Source organism: Trichomycterus rosablanca, chromosome 8, assembly GCF_030014385.1.
Source record: "Trichomycterus rosablanca isolate fTriRos1 chromosome 8, fTriRos1.hap1, whole genome shotgun sequence".
NCBI lineage: Eukaryota > Metazoa > Chordata > Actinopteri > Siluriformes > Trichomycteridae > Trichomycterus > Trichomycterus rosablanca.
This window is the reverse complement of record NC_085995.1, coordinates 30,154,386-30,176,406: the sequence shown is the minus strand read 5'-3', so window position 1 is coordinate 30,176,406 and position 22,021 is coordinate 30,154,386. Positions and strand designations below refer to the sequence as shown.

The 22,021-nt window shown below is 40.0% G+C and overlaps 1 protein-coding gene across 4 annotated transcripts in view; it reads left to right on the top strand.

Moving 5' to 3' along the window:
* Positions 1 to 22,021, top strand: part of atp8a1 (ATPase phospholipid transporting 8A1) — a 164,516-nt gene that overhangs the window by 28,524 nt on the left and 113,971 nt on the right. For 3 of the 4 annotated variants that reach the window (XM_063000680.1, XM_063000679.1, XM_063000682.1), the window contains exons 2-4: positions 8,057 to 8,171; positions 18,084 to 18,183; positions 21,162 to 21,260. In XM_063000680.1, coding sequence (XP_062856750.1) covers positions 8,057 to 8,171; positions 18,084 to 18,183; positions 21,162 to 21,260 — 314 coding nt within the window. Of the gene's footprint in view, positions 1 to 8,056; positions 8,172 to 18,083; positions 18,184 to 20,007; positions 20,062 to 21,161; positions 21,261 to 22,021 lie in introns of those variants that run through there. The other variant, XM_063000681.1, reaches the window with a different exon arrangement.

Here is a 22,021-nt window from a genome sequence, read left to right as displayed (position 1 = left end):
GAAATCCTAATTAATAAATAAACAATCTGTATTAATTAGGGCTGTCGAAGTTAACGCGATAATAACGCATTAACGCAATCTCAATTTAACGCGATTAAAAATAATAGTGCCGTTAACGCAGATTCTAGTTCATGTTGAGACTTGACTGGTAGAACAAACGTTTTAATGTCGGACTTGCCACCGTTGTTCATTTGCGGTTTGTTAAAATAATATAACTGAGCGTCGTAGGGATGCACTTGCATAATAAAGAAATAAATACACGCTATATTCACAAGTTGTCGGGAGCAAAACACTTTATTAACTTAATCTGTTACGGCACTGAATACCGGAGTCAAGCACGCTAGTCCATGAACTATGGAAGCCCCAAAAGGGTCAAAACACACTCACTTCGTGTAGAAACGTCCACTTTTCACATTTCACTTAAAAAACCTTGTTTTCTATAACATTTACACAGATTTTATTTAATGCGATTAATCGCGATTAACTATATGAAATTCTGAGATTAATCGCGATTAAAATTTTTAATCGTTTGACAGCCCTAGTATTAATGCTACTTAATAGTTTGTAGTTTCCAGTGTGCTTTTTTGGGGCAGAAGTTACTCAACCCCCAATAAACATGAATCGTTGATTAAAAAAAAAAATACTTGAACATAAAGTATTTATTACTTTAAATCCCTTATTATAAAATACTTGAATAATGCATAGCAGTGTTTATTTTATTTTATATTTACTCATTATTTATGAACTATATTAACTGAAGTTATATTAGGGATTATCTTTAATGGCATTTCTGCTTTTGCTGTGCTGTCAGATTAGGGCTGGGTGGTATGACCAAAAATTTGTATGATGGTAATTTTTGAGCTTCTGGCTTCACTGTATCACGGTATGTATTTTTATTTTATTTTATTTTTTTATGACTGGGACTTTTTACATGTCTGTGGCTTATTCTACTGTCATAAGTACATAAAGATAAAAAGTGTTAATTTCACCTAGGGCTGGACGATATGGCTAAAATTTATATCACGATATAACTCCTAATTTCGGTCGATACGATATAATTCCGATATCGATATGAATAATACAAATGTCAGAAAAACTGCCAAAAACACCAAAATTGGATGGCTGTACCTGCAAACCTCTTTTCTGGTTTCTGGCAAGAAATACAAGCTGAATACACCACTGAATTAGTCCTTCATCTCTTATCAGCTATTTCATCTGCTTCTTTTTCAACTGTGGACAGTGGCGAAGCCAGACAATTTCCATAGCGGTGGCCAGACTGAGACCACTGCTCACACAGGGGTGGCACAGAAACTGTCTGATACCTTATTTTTTGTATGTGGCTAGTGGCTGTTGATCTAGTAGTGTTTTGGTCACTCACTCGTTTACCTATACAGGCAGTGAGTACCATGTAGAATTACATCAAGCCTAGAATAATAAGCTTTTTATTTTTTTCTTATTTTCCCTGACAAGTAAAAAAACTAAAATATAGCCAATAACCTTAACATTATGAGGAAGAATTTCAAAGATTTTCCTTTGCAATACTTGATCATTTGACTGCAAACTTGTGTGTACTGATGAGACTCATCTGAACCCCAGAACATGCCAGTGTGAATGCATGGAAAACAAATTTTAATTTTCTTTCGAGAATATGATACAGACTGACCAACACTATTACGCCAAATCAGCATTGAAAATTGACTTTACTTTTAATAGCCTTCTACAATGCTGGGGCTTCTTAAAACATAAGATTTTCGTTTCTCTTTTCATTTAAATGCTATTAAATTGTTTTTCCAAAAACAAAAAAAACGCCCAATTTAGAGGAAAACCGCCCAATCTGGCAACAGTGGAACGCGCAGAGCCCGTTGGTGCCTTTACTCGTAGCGTGCCACAACTAATAAGTAGTAGTACTCAGTAGTATTAGTACTCAGTAGTACTACTTCTTCTGTAATTGTGTAGGTGGTTGACGTTTATGTTGAGTGTATTACTGCACTGTTTTGGTGGAGAACTACTTGCTTTGAGGTGCGCTGTTGAATTGCGTCCCTGTGGGAACACCTGCGTGCAAAAATGCTTCCGCAAAAAAGTAACACCGGCAAAACGGTGGTGGGGTGGGGTGGGGTGGGGTGGTCTCCGCCCCTGACTGTGGATGCTCGTTCACTCACAGCTGTTGAACTCATTTTGCCGCTAATCCACCGTAGTGGATACTACGTAGGTAGCGTAGTGTAATCAGAGCGGTAATGCTGAGCACTCACTTCATGCCTGTGGCATACGTCATCACGCACTGACGTAATATATATCGTTTGAATTTGTTTAGAAATCATATCACCGTTATTGAAACATTTTCTATCGCGATATATATCGATACTGAATTATTGTCCAGCACTAATTTCACCATGTATGTAATGAAGGTTTTGAGTACTAAAAATGACACAATATATAAAGGAATCAGTACGCTTGAAACTGTTGCAATAAATAAAATTTTTATTGTTTATTTAATATTTAAGTATTGTACAATTACCCTTAGCTCCCCCTTTAACGAATAAAACCACGTTTGCAAACGCCACTGTACAACTTGACCACAGGTCCACAGGCTCTTAACGTTGGTTTAGCAACTGACCTGAAGTATTTTCACCCCATAAGACATACATGGAATCCACTGTTTAAATTATTGCTCTGAAAGCTTCTTTCTCGACTGTCTATAGACAAATATTATATGATTTGCTGTCTACTGAAGCCTACAGTTGTATTATCTATGCTATGTTATGGCGGTATGAGGAATTAAAGACGGTATACCGAATGTACTGTCATACATTTTTCTAGTATTGGCAACTAGAGATGCAAATTTATTTAACCAATTCTGTTAACCAATAATTAACCGTCATTAGTCAACAACTAACTGTTAACTGAAGAGTCTAAGGAGTCCAAGAAAATATACAGGACATTAGTACATCACTGAGTTTAATGCCAACAAGTCTTTGTGCCGTTATTTTGGTGCAGATGTACTGAGGTACTGAGGGTGTCTAATTTTAGTAGACACTGGAGGCGGTGACACTGCCAGAAAGACAGGAGAGGGAGCTGGAGGTGTCAGAAATTAAAATTTTCATTGGGAGGATTGAGGGTGGACAAGATTAAGGATGGGTTTATAAGAGCAGGAAGGATGATTTAGGAACAAAGTGAGGGAGGACAGTTTGAGATGGTTTTGGCATGTGCAGAGGAGGGATGAGAGTTCAGTCGGGAGAAGGGTGCTGAGGATGGAGCTGACCGGAAGAAGGAGGGAAGGAAGGCCAAAGAGGAGGTTTATGGATGCAGTAAGGAAGGATATGCAGGTGGTTGGTGTAACAGAGGAGGATGTTCAGGGCAAAATAAAGACGAATGAATCGCTGTGGTGACCTCTAACGAGAGCAGCCGAATTGCCCTATTGCATCATGCTTCCTCTCCACCAATGCCAATCCCTGCTCTGATTGAGGAGAACGAAGCTAACCCACGCCCCCTCTGACATGTGGGCAGCATGCCGTATGCATCTTATCACCTACACTTTGACGAGTGCAGTGCAGCTCAGCATTGTGTACGGAGAGACACACCCTTAGAGCACGCTTTTCTCATCTCTGTGCAGGTGCCATCAATCAGCCAGCAGAGGTCGTAATTGCACCAGTCATGAGAGAGAGACCCCATCCGGCTTAGTCCCGCCCATATGTGAACAACAGGCCAATCGTTGTTCATGTTGGGCGCTCAGCCTTAGCCGGCAGGCAGAGCTGAGATTCGATACGATGTATTCGAGATCCAGCTCTGGTCCCAGCGTGTGTTTTTACCGCTGCGCCACCTGAGCAGCGTGTTGTAGCTTGCTTTTAGGGACGTCAATGATTAACTGATAACCAGCAAAGATTCATGGTTCGATTGATACTGTCAGTTAAAAATGTCATTTAAATCCATTTCCAGCATCTGATGCTTGATTTGTACTGAGAGCGCAGCTATAGATCTTTTGAGTGTGAATTCGTAACACACCCTCACCTACTTAGTTTGCTCATCGTCTCCATCGGAGGACAGAGTTTTTAACCTGAACAAGAAAACAAACAAACAAACAAACTTTATAGAGCTGTGTGGGATCTGTGACATTACTTGCAATCTTAGACCAATTGCCGGCTGCACGGTGGTAAGTGTGTAGCACTGTCGCCTCACAGCAAGAAGGTCCTGGGTTTGATTCCCAGGTGGGCGGTTCAGGTCCTTTCTATGTGGAGTTTGCATGTTCTCCCCGTGTGGGTTTCCTTCGGGAGCTCCGGTTTCCTTTCACAGTCCAAAGACATGCAAGTGATGTGAATTGGAGATACAAAATTGTCCATGACTGTGTTTAACATTAAATTGTGAACTTATCTTGTGTAACCTGTCCTGTCATGTATGTAACCAGAGTGTGTAAAACATGACGTTAAAATCCTAATAAATAAATAAACCAATTGCCAGTTGTTGTAAATAATTTTCAGTGGATTTTGTTATTGTTACAACTCTACAGTCCTCTTCTTCCCTGCTTCTTTAATAAGAAGTTAGCTTTGTTAGTTGAGATCTTATGTCAAAGTTGTTAATCCTTTAAGTATCATCAAATGGAGTTTTTTTTAGCGCTGATGCTTATCTCACTGTTCACATGCTGAATCATTGCTCTTAGATAAATGAATCATGTCTGGATTTATTCTGCTGTTTCACTTCTAATGGATGACTTGGCTGTCTAGGCCGGAGTGGTGTATGGAGTGGATGGGTTGATGGGAATAGGAAGTTTAGTGCACTGAGGCACAGTTAAATTAGATTTACACAATACACACAGTTTAATTGGTAAAATGAAACCAAGTATCAGAACATACCCTAGTATTTGTTTAAATCTGGTATTCCGATATTTCATTTATACATAAAATGAAAAGATAAAATGTTTTGTTTATTTATTGGGATTTTAAGGTCATGTTTTACACTTCGGTTCCATTCATCACAGGTAGATACTGGTTACACAAGATTTATACAGACTGTGGTAGAAGACCAGAGCTCCTGTACAAAACCCACACAGACACAGGGGAGAACATGCAAACTTCACACAGAAAGGACCCCGACCGCTTCACCTGGAAATTGAACTCGGGGCCTTCTTGCTGTGAGGCAAACTACTAAAGAGTATAGTTACTAGGAAAGGTGTGGTAACGATGTAACACAATGGTAATCATGTTTCTCCTTTTTAAGTGTGTTGCAGGCATTAAGTTTTAAATTAATGTATATTTTTGAAATACAGTCAAGTTGATCACATTAAGCACATTCAAAAAGTGTTCTGAGTATGTTTGTCAGGTAAATATGCTTCAAGAAAACCAAAAACATAGATTCTCGCTTTTAATGCCTTACTCAAATGTTCCCTTTTTTCTAGAAATTCGATCTTTATTTTTATTTATTTATTTTTTTTAAAATGCATTTTATCCCCATTGTCCTCCCGATTTAGTGCACTCAATTTTTGTCTTCCGCTGCTACCAGAGATACCAGATTGCATCCGAGGAGAGCACAGTAAAACACGCTAGAACACCAGAGCTGGGATTTTGAATACGTCGTATCAAATCTCAGATCTGCCATCCGTCTGGGTTGGGCACCATGAACAACGATTGGCTGCTGTTCAGGGGTGGGACCAGGGTTCCTCATAACTGGTGCAATTATGACCTCTGCTGTCTGATTGATGGCGCCTGCGGGTGTGGCAGGGTGTGGCTCTCCATGCACAAGGCAGATCCGCATATGAACTTGCCTCGTGTAGGTGAAAAGAGGCAGTCTGTACTGATCACTTGTTGGAGGGGGTGTGTGTCAATTGCAAAGCTCCTCAATCAGCAGTAAAGGGTTGTATCAGTAGAGGTGAAGCGTAACGACATCAGGGTAATTGGATATGACTAGACTAGGGGAGAGAATGGGGGGGGGGGGGGGGGATAGGAGAAAAAGAAAAAAAAATGTATCTAGCTATCTATCCATTCTTTTTTATTTGATTAGATATAAATGACCTCAGGCCTTGCACTATATAGATGTGTTTGTGATGTTTGTAATGTATGTGCATTGCTTCTATAACAATACACTATCAATACACTAATCGATTAATCTGTATGTTAAGGAATAGCTACTGTCATCTAAGCCTGGTTTACAATGCGATTTACACTGTGCTCTTAAGCTCGTTACTATTCAAACTGTATGAGATGAATTCAAAACAACATTGATTTGATTTGTGACATGCTGTGCTGGTGTCCGATTATACGAAGACTTTTTAACGAGCCCTGCAAATACACAGTCATGTTGCATCAGTAATTGGTGTTTTTCATGTGCAAAAACAAAACAAAAAAACAGTGTGCTTACAGGTTTTGATCCAAAATCTCTGGTACTGCCACACATTGTGCTTTCCAGGACCAGAGATTCTTGCTCATGATGAAAGAAAATCTTTTATGATGAATGATTTTGTCTGAGTCATTAAAAAAGTCATGTAATAAAGCAATAAGCCACGAGAGCCCATGCGTTACTGCGATTTTATCACGGGGAAGGTCGTTTTTCCCCGTGATAAAATCATAGCAGTAACGCACGGTCTCAACATAAAATATAATAAAATACAACAATGTTCAATAAATAAATGTTTTTATTTACAAAAACACTTACAATAAGCATTCTTCCGGGAAATCACGTAGTTCGTTAAGTGTTGCTAGGCAACATGAGGGCGAACATAACATTCACTTTTTCTTTTCAGTGGCGTATTAATATGGAATGATGTGAGGTGGTCATAGGTGTGCATTTATCGGGGATTTTACAACGGCTTCGAACGCGGCTCAGCCAATCAGATTTTAGGACCGGAACTATCTGTTTTATAATAAAGCAATAAGCCACGAGAGGCCGTGCATTACTGTGATTTTAGCATGGGGATGACGTTCGCGGAGTGCCTAAAACTTCTTTCCCCGTGCTAAAATCATAGCAGTAACGCACGGTCTCGAGTGGCTTATTGCTTTTATAAAACGGCGGTCAACATAAAATATAATAAATACAACAATGTTTAATTCATAAATGTATTTATTGTGTATAAACTTACAATAAAGCGTTCTTCCGCGACGCAAAATAGTTCGATTAACAGTGTTGCTAGGCAACATGAGGGCGAAAATAACATTCACTTTTTCTATTCAGTGGCGTATTAATATGGAATGATGTGAGGCGGTCCTAGGTGTCCGTTTATCGGGGATTTTACAACGGCTTCGAACGCGGCTCAGCCAATCAGATTTTAGGACCGGAACTATCCGTTTTATAATGTTGGTTTTACTGATTACTCAGACAGACATTGGAAGACGGTTGGCAAGGGCTCAATATGGCAAAAATATTGTATGGCTTAGCTTCCAAACGTTCTAAAATATAAACAAATGGAACCTGATTATCAGGTCAAATCCACCCTTATATTCGATTTGAGGCTTTTTAAGATTTTTCTTAAATGCTTTCTTTATTAGTTAAAGCCGGTTAACATTTAAGCAGCATTAATTAGGGTGTGAGGAGGTGTGACGTCTGCAGACTAACCTGTTTTGCTGTGGCATTGTTTCATTTCCTGTGTGTCTATGATTGGTTTTAACATTATCCTAATGATACTGGCTTGATTATGGATTAGCAGTTTTGTTCTCTGTAAAACCAGCATAATGTCTGCAGGTAAGATCAAGCAGTAGTGGTGACTGGGACAATGAACATGTTGGATGTTGGGTAGGGGAATTGAATTGGCTGTAGACTGTAATTGTCTGGAAAAAAGACGTATATAAACTGTTGGAAGCAGAAAGTGCAGGATGAACCAAACAACAGGGGGAGTGGAGTATATACCAGAGATGCTATTTTTTCCAGTCTATTCCATCCCATATCTGAATGCCATTAGTTATTATTATATTAACAAGGCTTCATGTAAATGTTAAATGTAATCGTGTGTCATTAACATGAAGATGTATTCAGAAATCCTAAATTCTTTGTAATCTAAAAATCCAACAACACTAAGGAAAAATAACAAACAGCTGAAATATCTAAACAAATGCTTGTTGTTCTCTTATGGTTTCAGGCTATGAAAAGACTGAGGATGCGTCAGAGAAAACCTCTCTCGCTGACCAGGAGGACGCCAGATTAATATTCATCAATCAACCTCAGTTTACAAAGTTCTGCAATAACCGTGTCAGGTAAATCATTCTTTCCCCATTTAATTTTTTTATCAGCGTCTTTATTCTGGTCAGGGTCGTGTTGGGTCCGTTTTTACCAGGGAATACCAGACAAGGCAGGAAATACCTAGGACAAGGTGCCAGGTTGTTGCAGGGGTTCAGCCATCCTGAACCTTTACACATAGCTAAGGTCCTACTTAATTCACGGCTGTGAAATGAGCAGTTGCTTGTGTAATATGCAATTTGCTGTGAAATTCCAAAAGTAAAGTTTGTGTTTAGCGATGTAAAATTTTTCATTCGCGTAGCGTTCAAGTGTCTCACGTTTACTGGTAAATTTGCACAGCGAGGCGGTCCTAGCAATCCTACGGCAATTTAGTTAGCTATCACTTGGTAAAAATGTCCAAGATGTCGAAGTGTAAAGCAGCTAAAGACACGACTCGTGTAACAGAGTTTGGAAAAGTCACAACCAATTCTGTGGTCGCAAAAGGGGGGTGGGTTTAAAACATGGAGATGAGTATTTTCGTATTTAAGGTGAAGCATTAAGCCTTGCACCGTCGCTGGATGTTCTAGTTTTACATTGTCGTTAAGGTAGGGTGTGCTGTGTATTGTAGCTTCCATTTATTCTATCATTCAATTAATGAGTGTTATTTAATAACTGACGTGAAACGTGGCACTTTTCTTTACAAATCTGTGAAACGGTGTATGTGAAATTAAGCACATTTCCCCATGAATTTACTCAGGCCCTACACATATCCAACCATGTCCGTGTAGACATCCAACTGGCTGATATCACCACTGAGATTCAAACTGGGATATTAGCAGCAGTGGGCTTTCGTAATAGACTGCTGTGCCAACTGAGCACATGAGTCAGGTGTGTCTTTCTGTCTTTTTAAAAAAAGCTCATTGTTGATTGTTTCAGCAAAGTGTGAAAGTAAGACAGCAGGACTGTCAAGTTCATTAAATTTTATTCATGATTCCAAGTAGTCCAGTGTAAGTAGTTTTATTTTCAACTGCTTCACAGCTGCTTCTATTTTGGATTGCTTTTGGGCTGGTTCCACTCATCACAGGGCTTTGGTCATCCCCCCTTACTTGGACATAGTCAATCATGTCAGTGTAAACACCCTGCCGGGTGATAGCACAGCTGAAATTGGAAGCCGGATCTCAGCAGTGGTGGGCTATTATAGATTATAAAGGTGCAAATGATGTGGTATTTATGGCTGACAAGCCAAGTGATAAAACATGCAAGAACATTTACACTTTTTTACTTGGAGACTGCAAGCAGAGGTGTTTTTATTTGACACCTTTTTTTAGTCTTTAAGAATGTGGAATCTTACTCTGTAATAGATTCAGGGCACAAGTCTGGAAGATGTGAGCAGCTCATCTGCTAATGTCTACTTTATATTAAGCAGTATGGGACATTTAAGAAGCTTATCTTTCTTCCCCTTCCAATCTACTTGTATCCAATTACAATTTTGCTCTCTCATGTGCTGCTGACCTGCACTTCTGACCAAGGAGAGTCGTGACTATCACACACTCCAACATGTGTACTCTAGCTGTCTGCTTTCCTTAACCTGCACAAGATGGGCTCATATGGAGATCCGTATTGCGTACAGAGAGTCACGCACCAATCTCCATTCTCTCCCGTCTCCAGTGCTTGACAAGGCCTATAGACTGATATAAAAATGACCTACCCTTTACTGCCGTGAATATAACCATGGTGTAAACACAGTGCAAGACATCTTAATAATTAAATAAATAAATAAATCCCCCGTCTCATTGTGCAGACGTCATCTAACAGCCGGCATTGAGCCAATCATTGTGCGTAAAGGCGCCCGGCCTGCCGGTAGCAGAGCTGAGATTTAAACTCGGGATTCTAAATATCAGCTCTGGTGTGCTAGCATGTTTTTACAGCTAGTTCTGACTGTTCTGTTCTCAAGACTTTTCCAAACTGCTTAACCCACTCTTTGCACTTGTAATACCTTAGTGTGCACGTATACCAAGCTGAACAACGTGTATGTGCAAAACGCATTAAGCAAAATAATGATCGCATAGGCAGTAAGTCTATCAGCGGTTTTGCATCACAGGAAACAATAACATCATTTTCAACGACCGTCCGTCTAGTTAGTGACCCTGACCTCAGTACCACCTGACCTCAATACAGCAGACGGCATGTACAGTAAATGACCACAACAGACTTTTAGTTTATAACAATTGCATTACCCAGTGTGTGTTCTTTATTCTGGGTGTGTTTTCTGTTATAAATAATGCACAATGTTTTCCCCAAAAGAAAGGGCATGCATTTTTAAACAGCTGCTATTTGTGTTCTGTCACATGAAGGTTACCAGAGTTGTAATTTAAGAATTTATAATTAATACCTTCCATATCACTAGAAAGAAACAAAAACATACTGATTAAAATATCGCTGTAGGGCAAATAAATTGCTTGTGGGTTTAATTTTAATTTGTCAAAACATCTATATTTTTGGAGTTTGAATGTTTAATTGATTCACTGATTAACTGAACTGTAAAAAAGTCATTCGAATTTGTTTCCAGCAGCTGGCGCGTGATTAGAATTTAGAATGGAGCTGTAGGTCTGTTACACACAAGCTGCACAGACAGTAAATAATGCTGCAGCTCTTTTTTTAATCATTTTTATTTGAGTTTATCCAAATTGCTTTCTATGTTACACACGCCTGGAGGAATCCTAGCAATAAAACTGCAAATGATCATGAGCAAAACCAGTTACACGTGTACAGAGTGCTAACATTGTTATTAGCATTGTAAATATTCTTGAGAATACACACACACACACACACACACACACACACACACACACACACACACACACACACACACACACAGAGTCCTTACCTTACGTGACGTGTGCTAGGATTTTGTCAGGCTGAATTTTACTAAATGCTAAGTGGAGCTAGAGAGGCAGTCTGGACCTTTTCTAGTGATCAGACCAACAGCACAACACCGAGTAGCTGTAAAATGATTCCACATGTGTCTAAAGTCTATACTTTTAGGTTTTTTTGTGTGATCACCTGTTGCTTTTAATTTAATAATTATTCAATTCAGAATCCCAGGTGGCACAGCAGGATATTCCGCCAAGATTCTGGACTCCTCAGTTCGAAACTCGGCATTGCCACCGGTCGGCTGGGCGTCATCTAGCGGGCATAATTGGCAGTGCCTGCAGCAGACACATTTCTTCTAGGGCTTGGATGCCTGTGCAGAATGCATGGGTGAAAAAGGGTTCTGCTAAGGGCTGCGCACGGGTCGGAGGAGGCGTGAGCAGCAATATACTCACTTCAACTGCAATCAGGGATCCCCCAGCAGCGGAAGACAAATTGACTACACTAAATTGGGAGAAAAGTGGGAGAAAATGCATAAATAAATTGGGGAAAAAAGAGCACATTTAAAGAACAACATAGAAACTTAATAAGGATAATAGACTAAAATCAGCAATATTTACCCTTCCTGCTGTAAAAATATAACCATGGTGTAAACACGGCATAAAACAACTAAATTAATAAAATAAATACATTTTAAGTTTTAGTTTTATAAATTTACTCTTTTATTCTTAAATTTCTCATTTTTTTATTTAGTTCTTTGTGATCTTTGTTGCTCCTGTGTTTTAATTTAAGAAGCCAAATGTGACATTGTGTTCTGCTGTGTCCTCTTGTATGTTTGTATAGTTAAAATCTTGAATGTACACATGGGTACGAGCCCTGGAGCTTACCTGAGAAGTTAATGTGTGTAAGCACCAAGAGGCCACAGCTTTCTTTCCTTAAATAATGCAGCACCTGTAAACAATCCCCCACGGATGGACATTGACCAGCAATTAAGCTAGGTTAGTCATACCAATCTGTGACAAGTCACACACTTAACGAGCCTTCTCATGTTTTACACACAAGGCTGGTCAGCATTCAGATGACACTTTTATGAACAAATCTAAATTGAGGATTAAAAACTAGGGCTGTCACGTGATTACAATTTTTAATCGAGATTAATCGCGATTAAAGAACCAAATTAATCGCGATTAATCAACTGCAACAATATCGAAGCAAAATTGAAGTTATGCACATTTTGCATTTTTATTTACCAATAAACAAATTATGATTAAAAATACCAAATAAAATTATGATAAAATTGTTAAATCTATATTATTTTTAGAAAGCCAGCCAATGCTTATATAGAGTTGTTAACAGCTACCCATCTTTCAGCCAGTAATTTAAAATGAGTCTGTTCACATTATCTGGCAAAAGTGAGTATCTTTACCTGTTCATAACCCTGCCACTAAAAACAGGCACTCGGGGTACTACAACGAACCATTTCTAGGTGCAACACGTATAACGTCATGCAGATCCACATCGTTAACTATGTTAAAGCGTCTACAGTCCATTGCGACCCATTTAACACCAGTGTTTGTGATGTTCCTACGACTTGTGTAGTTCATGGGCTTTCCGTCCAAATTCCTCTTAAATAAAGTTAGACTGAGTCTGAGCTCATTTTGCCTGTAATTCTTATTCGAGCTTTGACCTAAGATGATATTAAAGCGTCAATTAATAACTGTAATTTTGTCTAGTGATGATTTCTCAACAAAAATGATTATTTAAAATACCTGATATTTTGCAATATGTAGCAGCAGCAGCTCGAGAAATTTGTAACTCACGACCGCAAACTGGGAAAAAGACCCGTGTTATCGTTTTACAGTATAAACACAATGTTACTGTGTTAAAGCAGCGCAAATTACCACAGTGACGTATGTTTAAAGAGGCGCAAACATTGCCCAATAAAAATCGTTTGATTAATTTTTTTTATCTCGATTACATTTTTTCATCGCGATTAACATTTTAACACGTTAATTAACGCAATTAACGACAGCCGTACTAATAACTACTTAAAATGTGTCATAAATGAAATAAAATGGAGTTAGTTGCAGATAATGAAACCGCCTGTAATTATAATTCAGCTCTGTGACATTTAGCATCTCGGTTCTAAACTTAATCATGAGGACGGCAAGGCACTGTACTTGGGGGTCAGAACAATAACTTGTCACCTCAAGCTATTTTCAGGAAACACCAGGCAACACAGTCAGGCAACACAGCTCATAAAAGACATCAGTCACCCTGGACATGCGCTGTTCCCCCTCTGACCATTTGATTCAGAGACAGGTTTTTATCCTCTAGCCATCAGGATGATCAGCACACACTGACACACACTTATTCTTCTGTGCACATATCATTTTAAAATGGTAAGCTCTGCCACTTTCTAGACGTTAGACACTTGATCACTTTGACAGCATACGACACTCCTAATTCAGGGCCATGTAGAGTGAATAAATGCACTAAATCTGCACTCAGGCTCAATATTTAATGTCTTCTAGGTTTCATCACTTTTACTGTCATGCAAGTAAAAGTTTTTATTTATTTATTTATACATTTTCTTTCATTTTTTTCTCCCAATTTAGTTTATTAGGAGGGTATGTTGCTGCTCACGCCTCCTCCGACACGTGCGCAGTCCTAATGGACCCCTTCTCTTCACCCATGCATTTTGTACAGGCACCTCTATCTGCCAATCAGGGTCTTCGCACAGTGTTTGAAGACCCCACCCACAAAGTCTGGTCATCCCCTCTAGCAGACACGGTAGCCAATTAGTGTCTGCTGCAGGCACTGCCAATTATGCCCGCTAGATGGCGCCCAGCCGACTGGTGGCAATGCCGAATTTCGAACCCAGGTTCAGTATTCTGAGTGGAAGCTGCTCAGGTGCCGCAGCGGTAAAATACGCTAGCACACCAGAGCTCGATTTTCGAATACATCGTATCGAAACTCAGCTCTGCCACCCGGATGGGCTGGGCGGCTGCATAAACAACGATTGGCTGTTGTTCATAGGGTTAGGGGCAAGCCGGATAATGGGTCCTCATAACTGGTGCTGGCTGACTGATGGCGCCTGCACAGGGATGAGGAATAATGCTGATCAGGGTGTGGCTCTCCGTGCACAGTGTTGATCGGTATATATGAACTTGACTCGTGCAGGTGAAAAATGCAGTCTGTACTGAGCACGTGTCGGAGGGGGCGTGTGTCAGTTGAGAAGCGTCCTTAGTAAGTGGTGGAGGGTTGAATCAGTGGAGGATGCAATCAGGGTTAGTGGACATGACTAGATTAGGGGAGAAAATTTGGGGGAAAAGGTTGGAAAAATAGAATAAAAAAAAGAATTCTGTGTGGGGTTTGCATGTTCTCCCTGTGTCCGTGTGGGTTTCCTCCAGGTGTTCTGGTTTCCTCCCACAGTCCAAAGACATGCAGGTCAGCTGCTTAAATTTGCCCTAAGTGTGTGTTTGTGTGTGTGCACCCTGTGATTGACTGCTGACCTGTCTGGGGTGTTTCCTGGCTTTTTTCCCAAAGAATAAGACCCACTGCAACCCTGACCAGGATAAAGCGGTACTAAAAAAGACAGTACATTTATAAATGAAGAACAAAAAAGATTCAGTCTGCAGTGGGAATTCCCACATTGCATGAATTAGCTTTCAAACCAGGAAATGCTGGCACATTCATTCTCACACACACACACACACACACACACACACACACACACACACACACACACACACACACACACACACACACACACACACACACATACACACACATACACACACACACACACACACGGTCTGAACTGATAAAACGGTGGGTACAAACCTGAAAAAGAGGAAAGATCAGAGTAAGGTGATCTGTTGCCAGAACTTTCCATCTCACATTGTACTGCTAATTTGCTGCAGCTCGTGATCATCTGATAGTGATCTCTGAAAGCTAAACCATGAAGCACGCAGACAATAAGAGTGATGCTATCAGCTTTCACTCATTCTATCAGTGTGCGCGTAAGTGCGTTGACTTGTTCCATGTCTGCATCTATAGCTGTTACATTCTGTTGCATGTTGTCCCGTAGATTTTATTGTGCACTGCATAAAGTAGATTGGTCTTTGACTGCTGTAATTGAATCTGCTTGATTTAACTTGATGTGGTTCATGTGATTCTTTGATTTTTGAAATACACTCCCCCTCTAATTTTCTCCCCCCCCCCCCCCCCCCCCCCCAAACACGTGCACAGTGATACAGGTTCATATAGAGATCCGTATCATGCATGTGTGTCATACACTAATCTCTAGGGATGTAACGATGCACCACAAGACAGTTAAAAATCATTGCACATGTGCCATGATTCGAATCGGTTATTCATTTAAGATTAATGGATATTCACTTTAAACAGCAGAGGGCACTGGCGCTATTCACCTCGCCTGGTTGACGTCACTACAGGGTTGCCAGGTTTTGAATTTTCCAGCCAAATTGATTTATGTGAGGATACTTTCTTTATTTGTATTATTCATTTATTATTCATTTATTTATATGATGTTAGATTTGTTTTAAAATTTGTATTTGTTTTTTTACACAATAAGCATTATTTGGCATAGTTTGTACCTACCCCAGAAATAAAAGGACATTCATTATTTAGATAAATAAAAGATAAGCACAAATACAGTATTTTATTCATTTATTTTTGTAGAAATAATAAAAGGAAACTTTGTCATAATTTGTCTTTAATTTCATTTTGTTTAAAAAGATCGGGAAAAATATTTATCTTGAACCCAGTATCGTGAATTGTATCGCATCGTGGGTAGAATGTATCGTTACATCCCTACTAATCTCCATTATCCCCTGTCTCTGAGGTCTTGATTGCAGCAGTTATGAGGAATCCCTACAACACTCTCTCCCCAGACTAGCCAATCATTGTCCGTATAGGTGCCCTATACAGGCCATTAGCTGAGCTGAGATTTGAAGTGTTTTTAACTGTTGTGCCACCCGAGTTTCATTTGATTCTACCTAAAGACTTTCTGGATCACTCCAGCATGTGGAATAAAAGTTCTATTGCGTGTTAGTTTTTTGCACAAAGGAAAGAATATATTAACAATAATACATGAGTAAAGAGGCTCTGTGGTACAACAGTAATGGTACTACAGCTCCAGGATCCTGGTGACCTGTGTGTGTGAGACAGTGCTGGCTTACTGGTTACGATAGTGAATTTGGGATCAGAGGGATACCGGTTAAAGCCCGCCAACGCCAGGTTGCCACTGTTGGACCCCTGAGCAAGGATGCTGACTTAAGGAAAAAGGTTTCAGAAAAGGACCATTGTAGTACTAAATCTGCATCTCCGGGAGCAAAGCCAATAACAGTGAGTTATCATGAGCAGTGGATGTACGAGCTCTTTAGTATCAGCAGTAGCACATCAGAACATCAATGAGGCTGATGGCAGCGAAGACAAGATTCCAAAGATGAAATGGGGTTATGGCAGACTGTTGTTTAAAGGGGCTTGTGAAAAAAGTACAGTCTATATTTATCACCCCACAATGCCTGTGCTGCTTGCCTACGCCTAATGTGGGTGTAAATCACACACGACTCTGACTGAATCTCTGCCAAGCTCCCCACCTGGTCTTTCCTACCCACTCTCTTTTTTTCTTTCATTCCTCATTCTGGCCCCCAGTTGGTTTAAATCTAACTAGTAATGTCAAAAATATAGACCTGGACAATGAAGCACCTGTACCCTGGTAAAAATAAATGAATTCTTTATTTATAAAAATGCTGCAACCCAAAGAACAGTCACCTTGCAGCCATAAAATACAAATGAAAATATAAAATGGACCCAAAATATAATAATAAAAACAACTAGAGAGTGCATTTCCTGCAGAAAATGCGAGTGTGATTGCGGTGCAGCGCGTAAGCAGGTGTGCATATCCCAATGCCTTATCCAAGTCGGGGTGTCATCAGTGGGCTGTACGATTTAGAGTTGGAACGGCGTTGATATCTCGAACTTTCAAAAAATGAATGGAATTGAATGGAGCCGAAAAACGGGCGTGGCAGTTGGGCATGGGTTCGTATCCCCATGCTGTATGTGATTGGGGGTTACATCGGTGGGCTGTACGATATAGAGTTGGAACGGCGTTGATATCTCAAACTTTCAAAAAATGAATGGAGCCAAAAAACGGGCGTGGCAGGTGGGCATGGGTTCGAATCCCCATGCTGTATCTGAGTCGGGGTTACATCAGTGGGCTTTACGATTTAGAGTTGGAACGGCGTTGATATCTCGAACTTCCAAAAAATGAATGGAAGTGAATGGGGCCGAAAAACGGGCGTGGCAGGTGGGCATGGGTTCGAATCCCCATGCTGTATCCAAGTTGGGGTTACATCAGTGTATTGTAATTAAAACATGCCAAACATGTGCTCTAAAACATGGATAACATTCCATATAGGGACAGTGGTAGCCTACTGGGTAGATCTTTGGGCTATCAACCCAAAGGTTGAGAGTTCGAATCCCAGCTCTGCCATGCAGCCACTGTTGGGCCCTTAAGCAAGGCCTTTAACCCTCTCTGCTCCAGGGTTGCTGACCCTGTGTTCAGACCCCAGCTTCCAAAAAGAGCTGGGACATGCGAAGGAAGAATTTTGTTGTACTGTACACCTGTATATGTATATATGACAAATGAAGGCATTCTTTTTCTAAACAACTGATGAGAACACTGACAGATCCTAAGGGACATGTAACCACATGTTAGCTGTTAGTATGTTTTTTTTGACCCAGCAGATTCCAAGACTGCCCCAACATACCTTAAATGTAGGTGGGTGACAAAACTTATGAAGTACTGACACATCAGTATAATTTACTGATTTATTAGTATCATAAATGTCTACATTGGTTTTATTCTGTTTAGCATCATTACACATCTTTTGAGCATATATGGAGTGAGTGTTTCTGTAATTTGACAGACATGGGTGGGGGGTATTCTCGGGTTGTCAAATTGTTGTCTTAGTTTGATTGTGTAATTTTTTTATGTAATATGTCCAGTGCTGGTATCTAATTTGCTTCTTACTCTTTACTTTCTGCAGCACAGCTAAGTACAACTTTCTCACCTTCCTGCCGAGGTTCCTCTACTCCCAGTTTAGAAGAGCAGCCAACTCCTTCTTCCTTTTCATCGCCCTGCTGCAGGTAAGATGGCCAGTGCCAGAGCTCAGGATTACATCAGCTCTCGGTGCCACAGATAAACATCTATCTTTAGCTCAGCTTGCTGTGGAGAGAGGCCTCAGAGAGGCTAATGCTGGCTTATCTGTCCTACTGGATGAACGTTAGATAACCCCAGCTAACTCAGCCGTAGATCTTTCTAAGAGAAATTTGGATTTCTTGTTTCGGTCAGTACTTTTTTGTTTTGTTTTTGCGGTTTTGGTTGGTGTAGTTGTGGTTTCTGTTAGCAACAGGTTAGTAATTAAATTTGACTATCTTTTTTAGCATCTATTATTAGCATTTATATTTCTCTATATATACAAAGGCGTCTAAAAATGTAAACACACTCCAACATGAAAAATATCTGCATAAAATCTTTTACTATTTGGATTTTACAAAGGGCCTAGATGACTACTACTGAAGTGTGTATATATTTTTGGGCCACTCTTTATTTGTATTAATTTATACATTTCTTTTTATGTAATTGCTGCTCTGGTGGTGCCATGGTAAACCATGCTAGTTCGTTCTGTGGGCCGGTTGGGCGTCTACGCAGACATGATTGGCTATGTCTGAGGGGAGGGATGGCCAACAGCGTAGCTTCTGGCAGGTGCACTTGTCAGTGCGCTCCTAAGAAGGGTCGTCCGGTGTAAATCTGTTCCAAGTCATATATGCGAACCAGAATGATCCACGATGGCACCCAAAAAAGAACTATACATTTATCATTCCATGTGGTAGTGAATACATTAATGGGTGTTATCTCAATCTTTTATTTAGTTAATATGGTCCTCCACGAGTACACACAGACATACACGAGTGGTGTTCATTTCAGCACATTTTATGACTTACAGCACAGATAAGAGTATTAAGAGCAATATAAGTTTAGTTAGAATAAACGTAAGGCTTTGTCGAATCACAAAATAATGAGCACCTGAAACTCAGCATTTGTGTCTGTCTGTCTGTTCATCCCCACTTGTGTCAAAACAGACCTGCCAGTATGTTGAACCTGCCACATTTCCATTGGAGTGGTCTTTCTACTTATTGGGGATTAATTTGTTTGGTCAGGCTAATTATTTTTTTCTTTTCTTAGCACCACATGGTAAAACAGTTACACACTGTTATAAATAAGACATGCATGTTGGAGTTTGGGGTTTGTGTCCTTCTTTGTGCCTGTAATGCAGCATAGTGTAAAGCTAAAAACTGCTGACTACATAAACAGTCTTCCTTCATCATATACGATGTAAGTGTTTACTAGATGCGTTTAATCCTTAGCTTGAAATTGTGATGATACTTTATAATGTAACCTAATACATTGCATGCAGTTAGGGGTCAAGTGGCCTAGCTTATAGGATCAACTGTGGCACTTTGGAAGTGGAGGGACTTAAACCAGCAACTTTCATATCAGTAATGCAATGTGTTGAGTGCTTAGTTTGTTTATATAACCCACATTAAACAGGATTTCATTTACCAGTGTGGTTATCATTGTTATACCTCTCTATTGGCTTCAAAAAGGATAGTTGACCATCTGTAGTTTAGACTGGGGAAAGAGCTAGGGTTACTAGCCCAAGGAGCTGCAGATTTCAGAGGTTATAATAGGTTCTAATGGCACTCGGGTGGCCCCGTGGTCTAATGGGCTTGCCCCTGAGATCAGAGTTTGAATAGCTGTGCTATCGACCGGCCGGGTGCCTACACAGACATGATTGGATGTGTCTGTTTAAAAGGACGAGTCGAAGAGATTCCTCATTGCTGCTGCAGTTACAACATCTGCTGGCTGGTCGATGACACCTGCACAGTGATATTAAACAATAGAGATTAGCATGTTACTCTCCCAACGTGATACTGATGGCTGTCTGAACCCGTCTCATGCAGGTAAAAAGAACCGGTTATTAACTGCTCATGTTGCATCTGCTGAATGATTCTTTTTGTAAAGCATGCACAGACACGAACACTGCTTCTCGAATCATAAACACAGTTGATACTGGAAATGTTGATAGTTCCTGGAACCATACTAAATACAGAGTAATGTAAGTTTGGAACAATTAAAAGTAAAGACATCATTTTGCTTTGTCATTTTACAGAGGATAGAACTAATGTTCGGAATTCATACAACAGGAAAAATTAGAAAAACAATTTGGGGAGGAATGGAACTGATCAGTGCTCTCATGCTGTCAGTTCTGAGCTCTCACTGTATACATGTCTAAACTGGTGACTTTGAGAAAGAAGTGAAGGAGTTTTAAAGCGCAGGTGGTCTGTGTCATCATTACGCAGCTGTCAGTGCACTGACGTTGAGTAAAAACTGAGCTGCTAACTGCACTGTGATTACAGCAGAGATCCCAGCATTTACTCCAGAAAAGCTCAATCAATTTACAAAAATCATGATTGCAAATGAAAAGCCAAATTAAATATTAAAAACTCACTCGTGCTTTATTATTTATTCTAGGAATACTCAACTTTGTACCAGGCTGTTTTCATTTTCAAATAATTGAGGCCATTGTGGACCTGGAAGCGCTCCAAGCCTTAAATATGTTTTAATCCCTGTGATGATTTGTGCTCAGACGGCTCCTTGGACTCTTGCTGATGCAGTGTAAATTGTGGGCCTTTATAGACCTAGGTGTGGCTTTCCAAACTATGAATTAATTAAAGCAAACAGGATGCACCTGACCACAATTTGGAGTGCTGAATTATGCCAAATTTAAAAGTGAAAGCAAACATACAGCACTGTTTAGTATGAATTCACAGATGCATGGATATGGCATAGCAAAATGTCTATTGGTGTCATTGTCTTACATATGCTTAATTATAAAAAAGAATTTTAATACTACTACTACTAATAATAACAATAATAACATGAACTTTCCTACAGAGTTTCTGATCAGACTGACAAAAGGCTTGAGCCTGAATTTAGACACATCAAACACCTATCTGGTACACATCAGAAACTCATGGAATTTTGTTTGTGTGTTTTGTAGCAAATTCCAGATGTTTCTCCGACTGGCCGATGGACCACGCTGGTGCCCTTGCTCTTCATATTAGTGGTGGCAGCAGTGAAGGAGGTGATCGAAGACCTGGTGAGATACTTGTTCCTATTTAAAATCAAAATTCAAATAGCGGTGGATGGCTCATTAGCTTATACTTAACCATGCATTTTATTTGTACAGACTGGTCTGTAGATTAGAATCTCGGCTCTGGTGTGCTAGTGGATTATCCCACTGCGTCACCTGGACGATTTATCCCGATTTATTGATTTTAAAAGTAAATCCCAATATATAAAACATGTTCTATATCAACAACCCCAACATTACAAAAAACGTGACCACTCCACGTCAAGGTTTTTGTCAGATCTATTTATAGTCTTGTATCAGTTAGATGATTTTAATTTAAAAGTGGGTGACTTTTTGTAAAAGGCAGTTTATAAACACCTGCTTTGGGCACTTGGGAGGTGCATCAGTCTATTATGGGTTTGAATCTCAGCAGTGCTGTTGGCCTTCTGGGCGTCTTACAGACATGATTAGCTACGTCTGAGGGTGTGGATGGACGAAGCCCAGCGATGGATAGGCGCCCTATCTGGGGTGTTCCTGCCTTACGCTTAGTGTTTTACAGCGGGGTACCTGCTGCAACCCTGACCAGGATAAAGCGATTAATGAAAATGAAAATCCATAATCTTGCCTGTCATAACTGTGCATCTCTATTACTGCATCAAACAAAGACATTTCTCACCATTCTTCAGAAGAATTCCCACACAAACTTGCTGCTCTGATCTCAGAGTGATGAGAGGGATGCTCCACATTCCCCAGACGTTTTCTAGCATTTCTGTGGCTTTTTAGTGGCA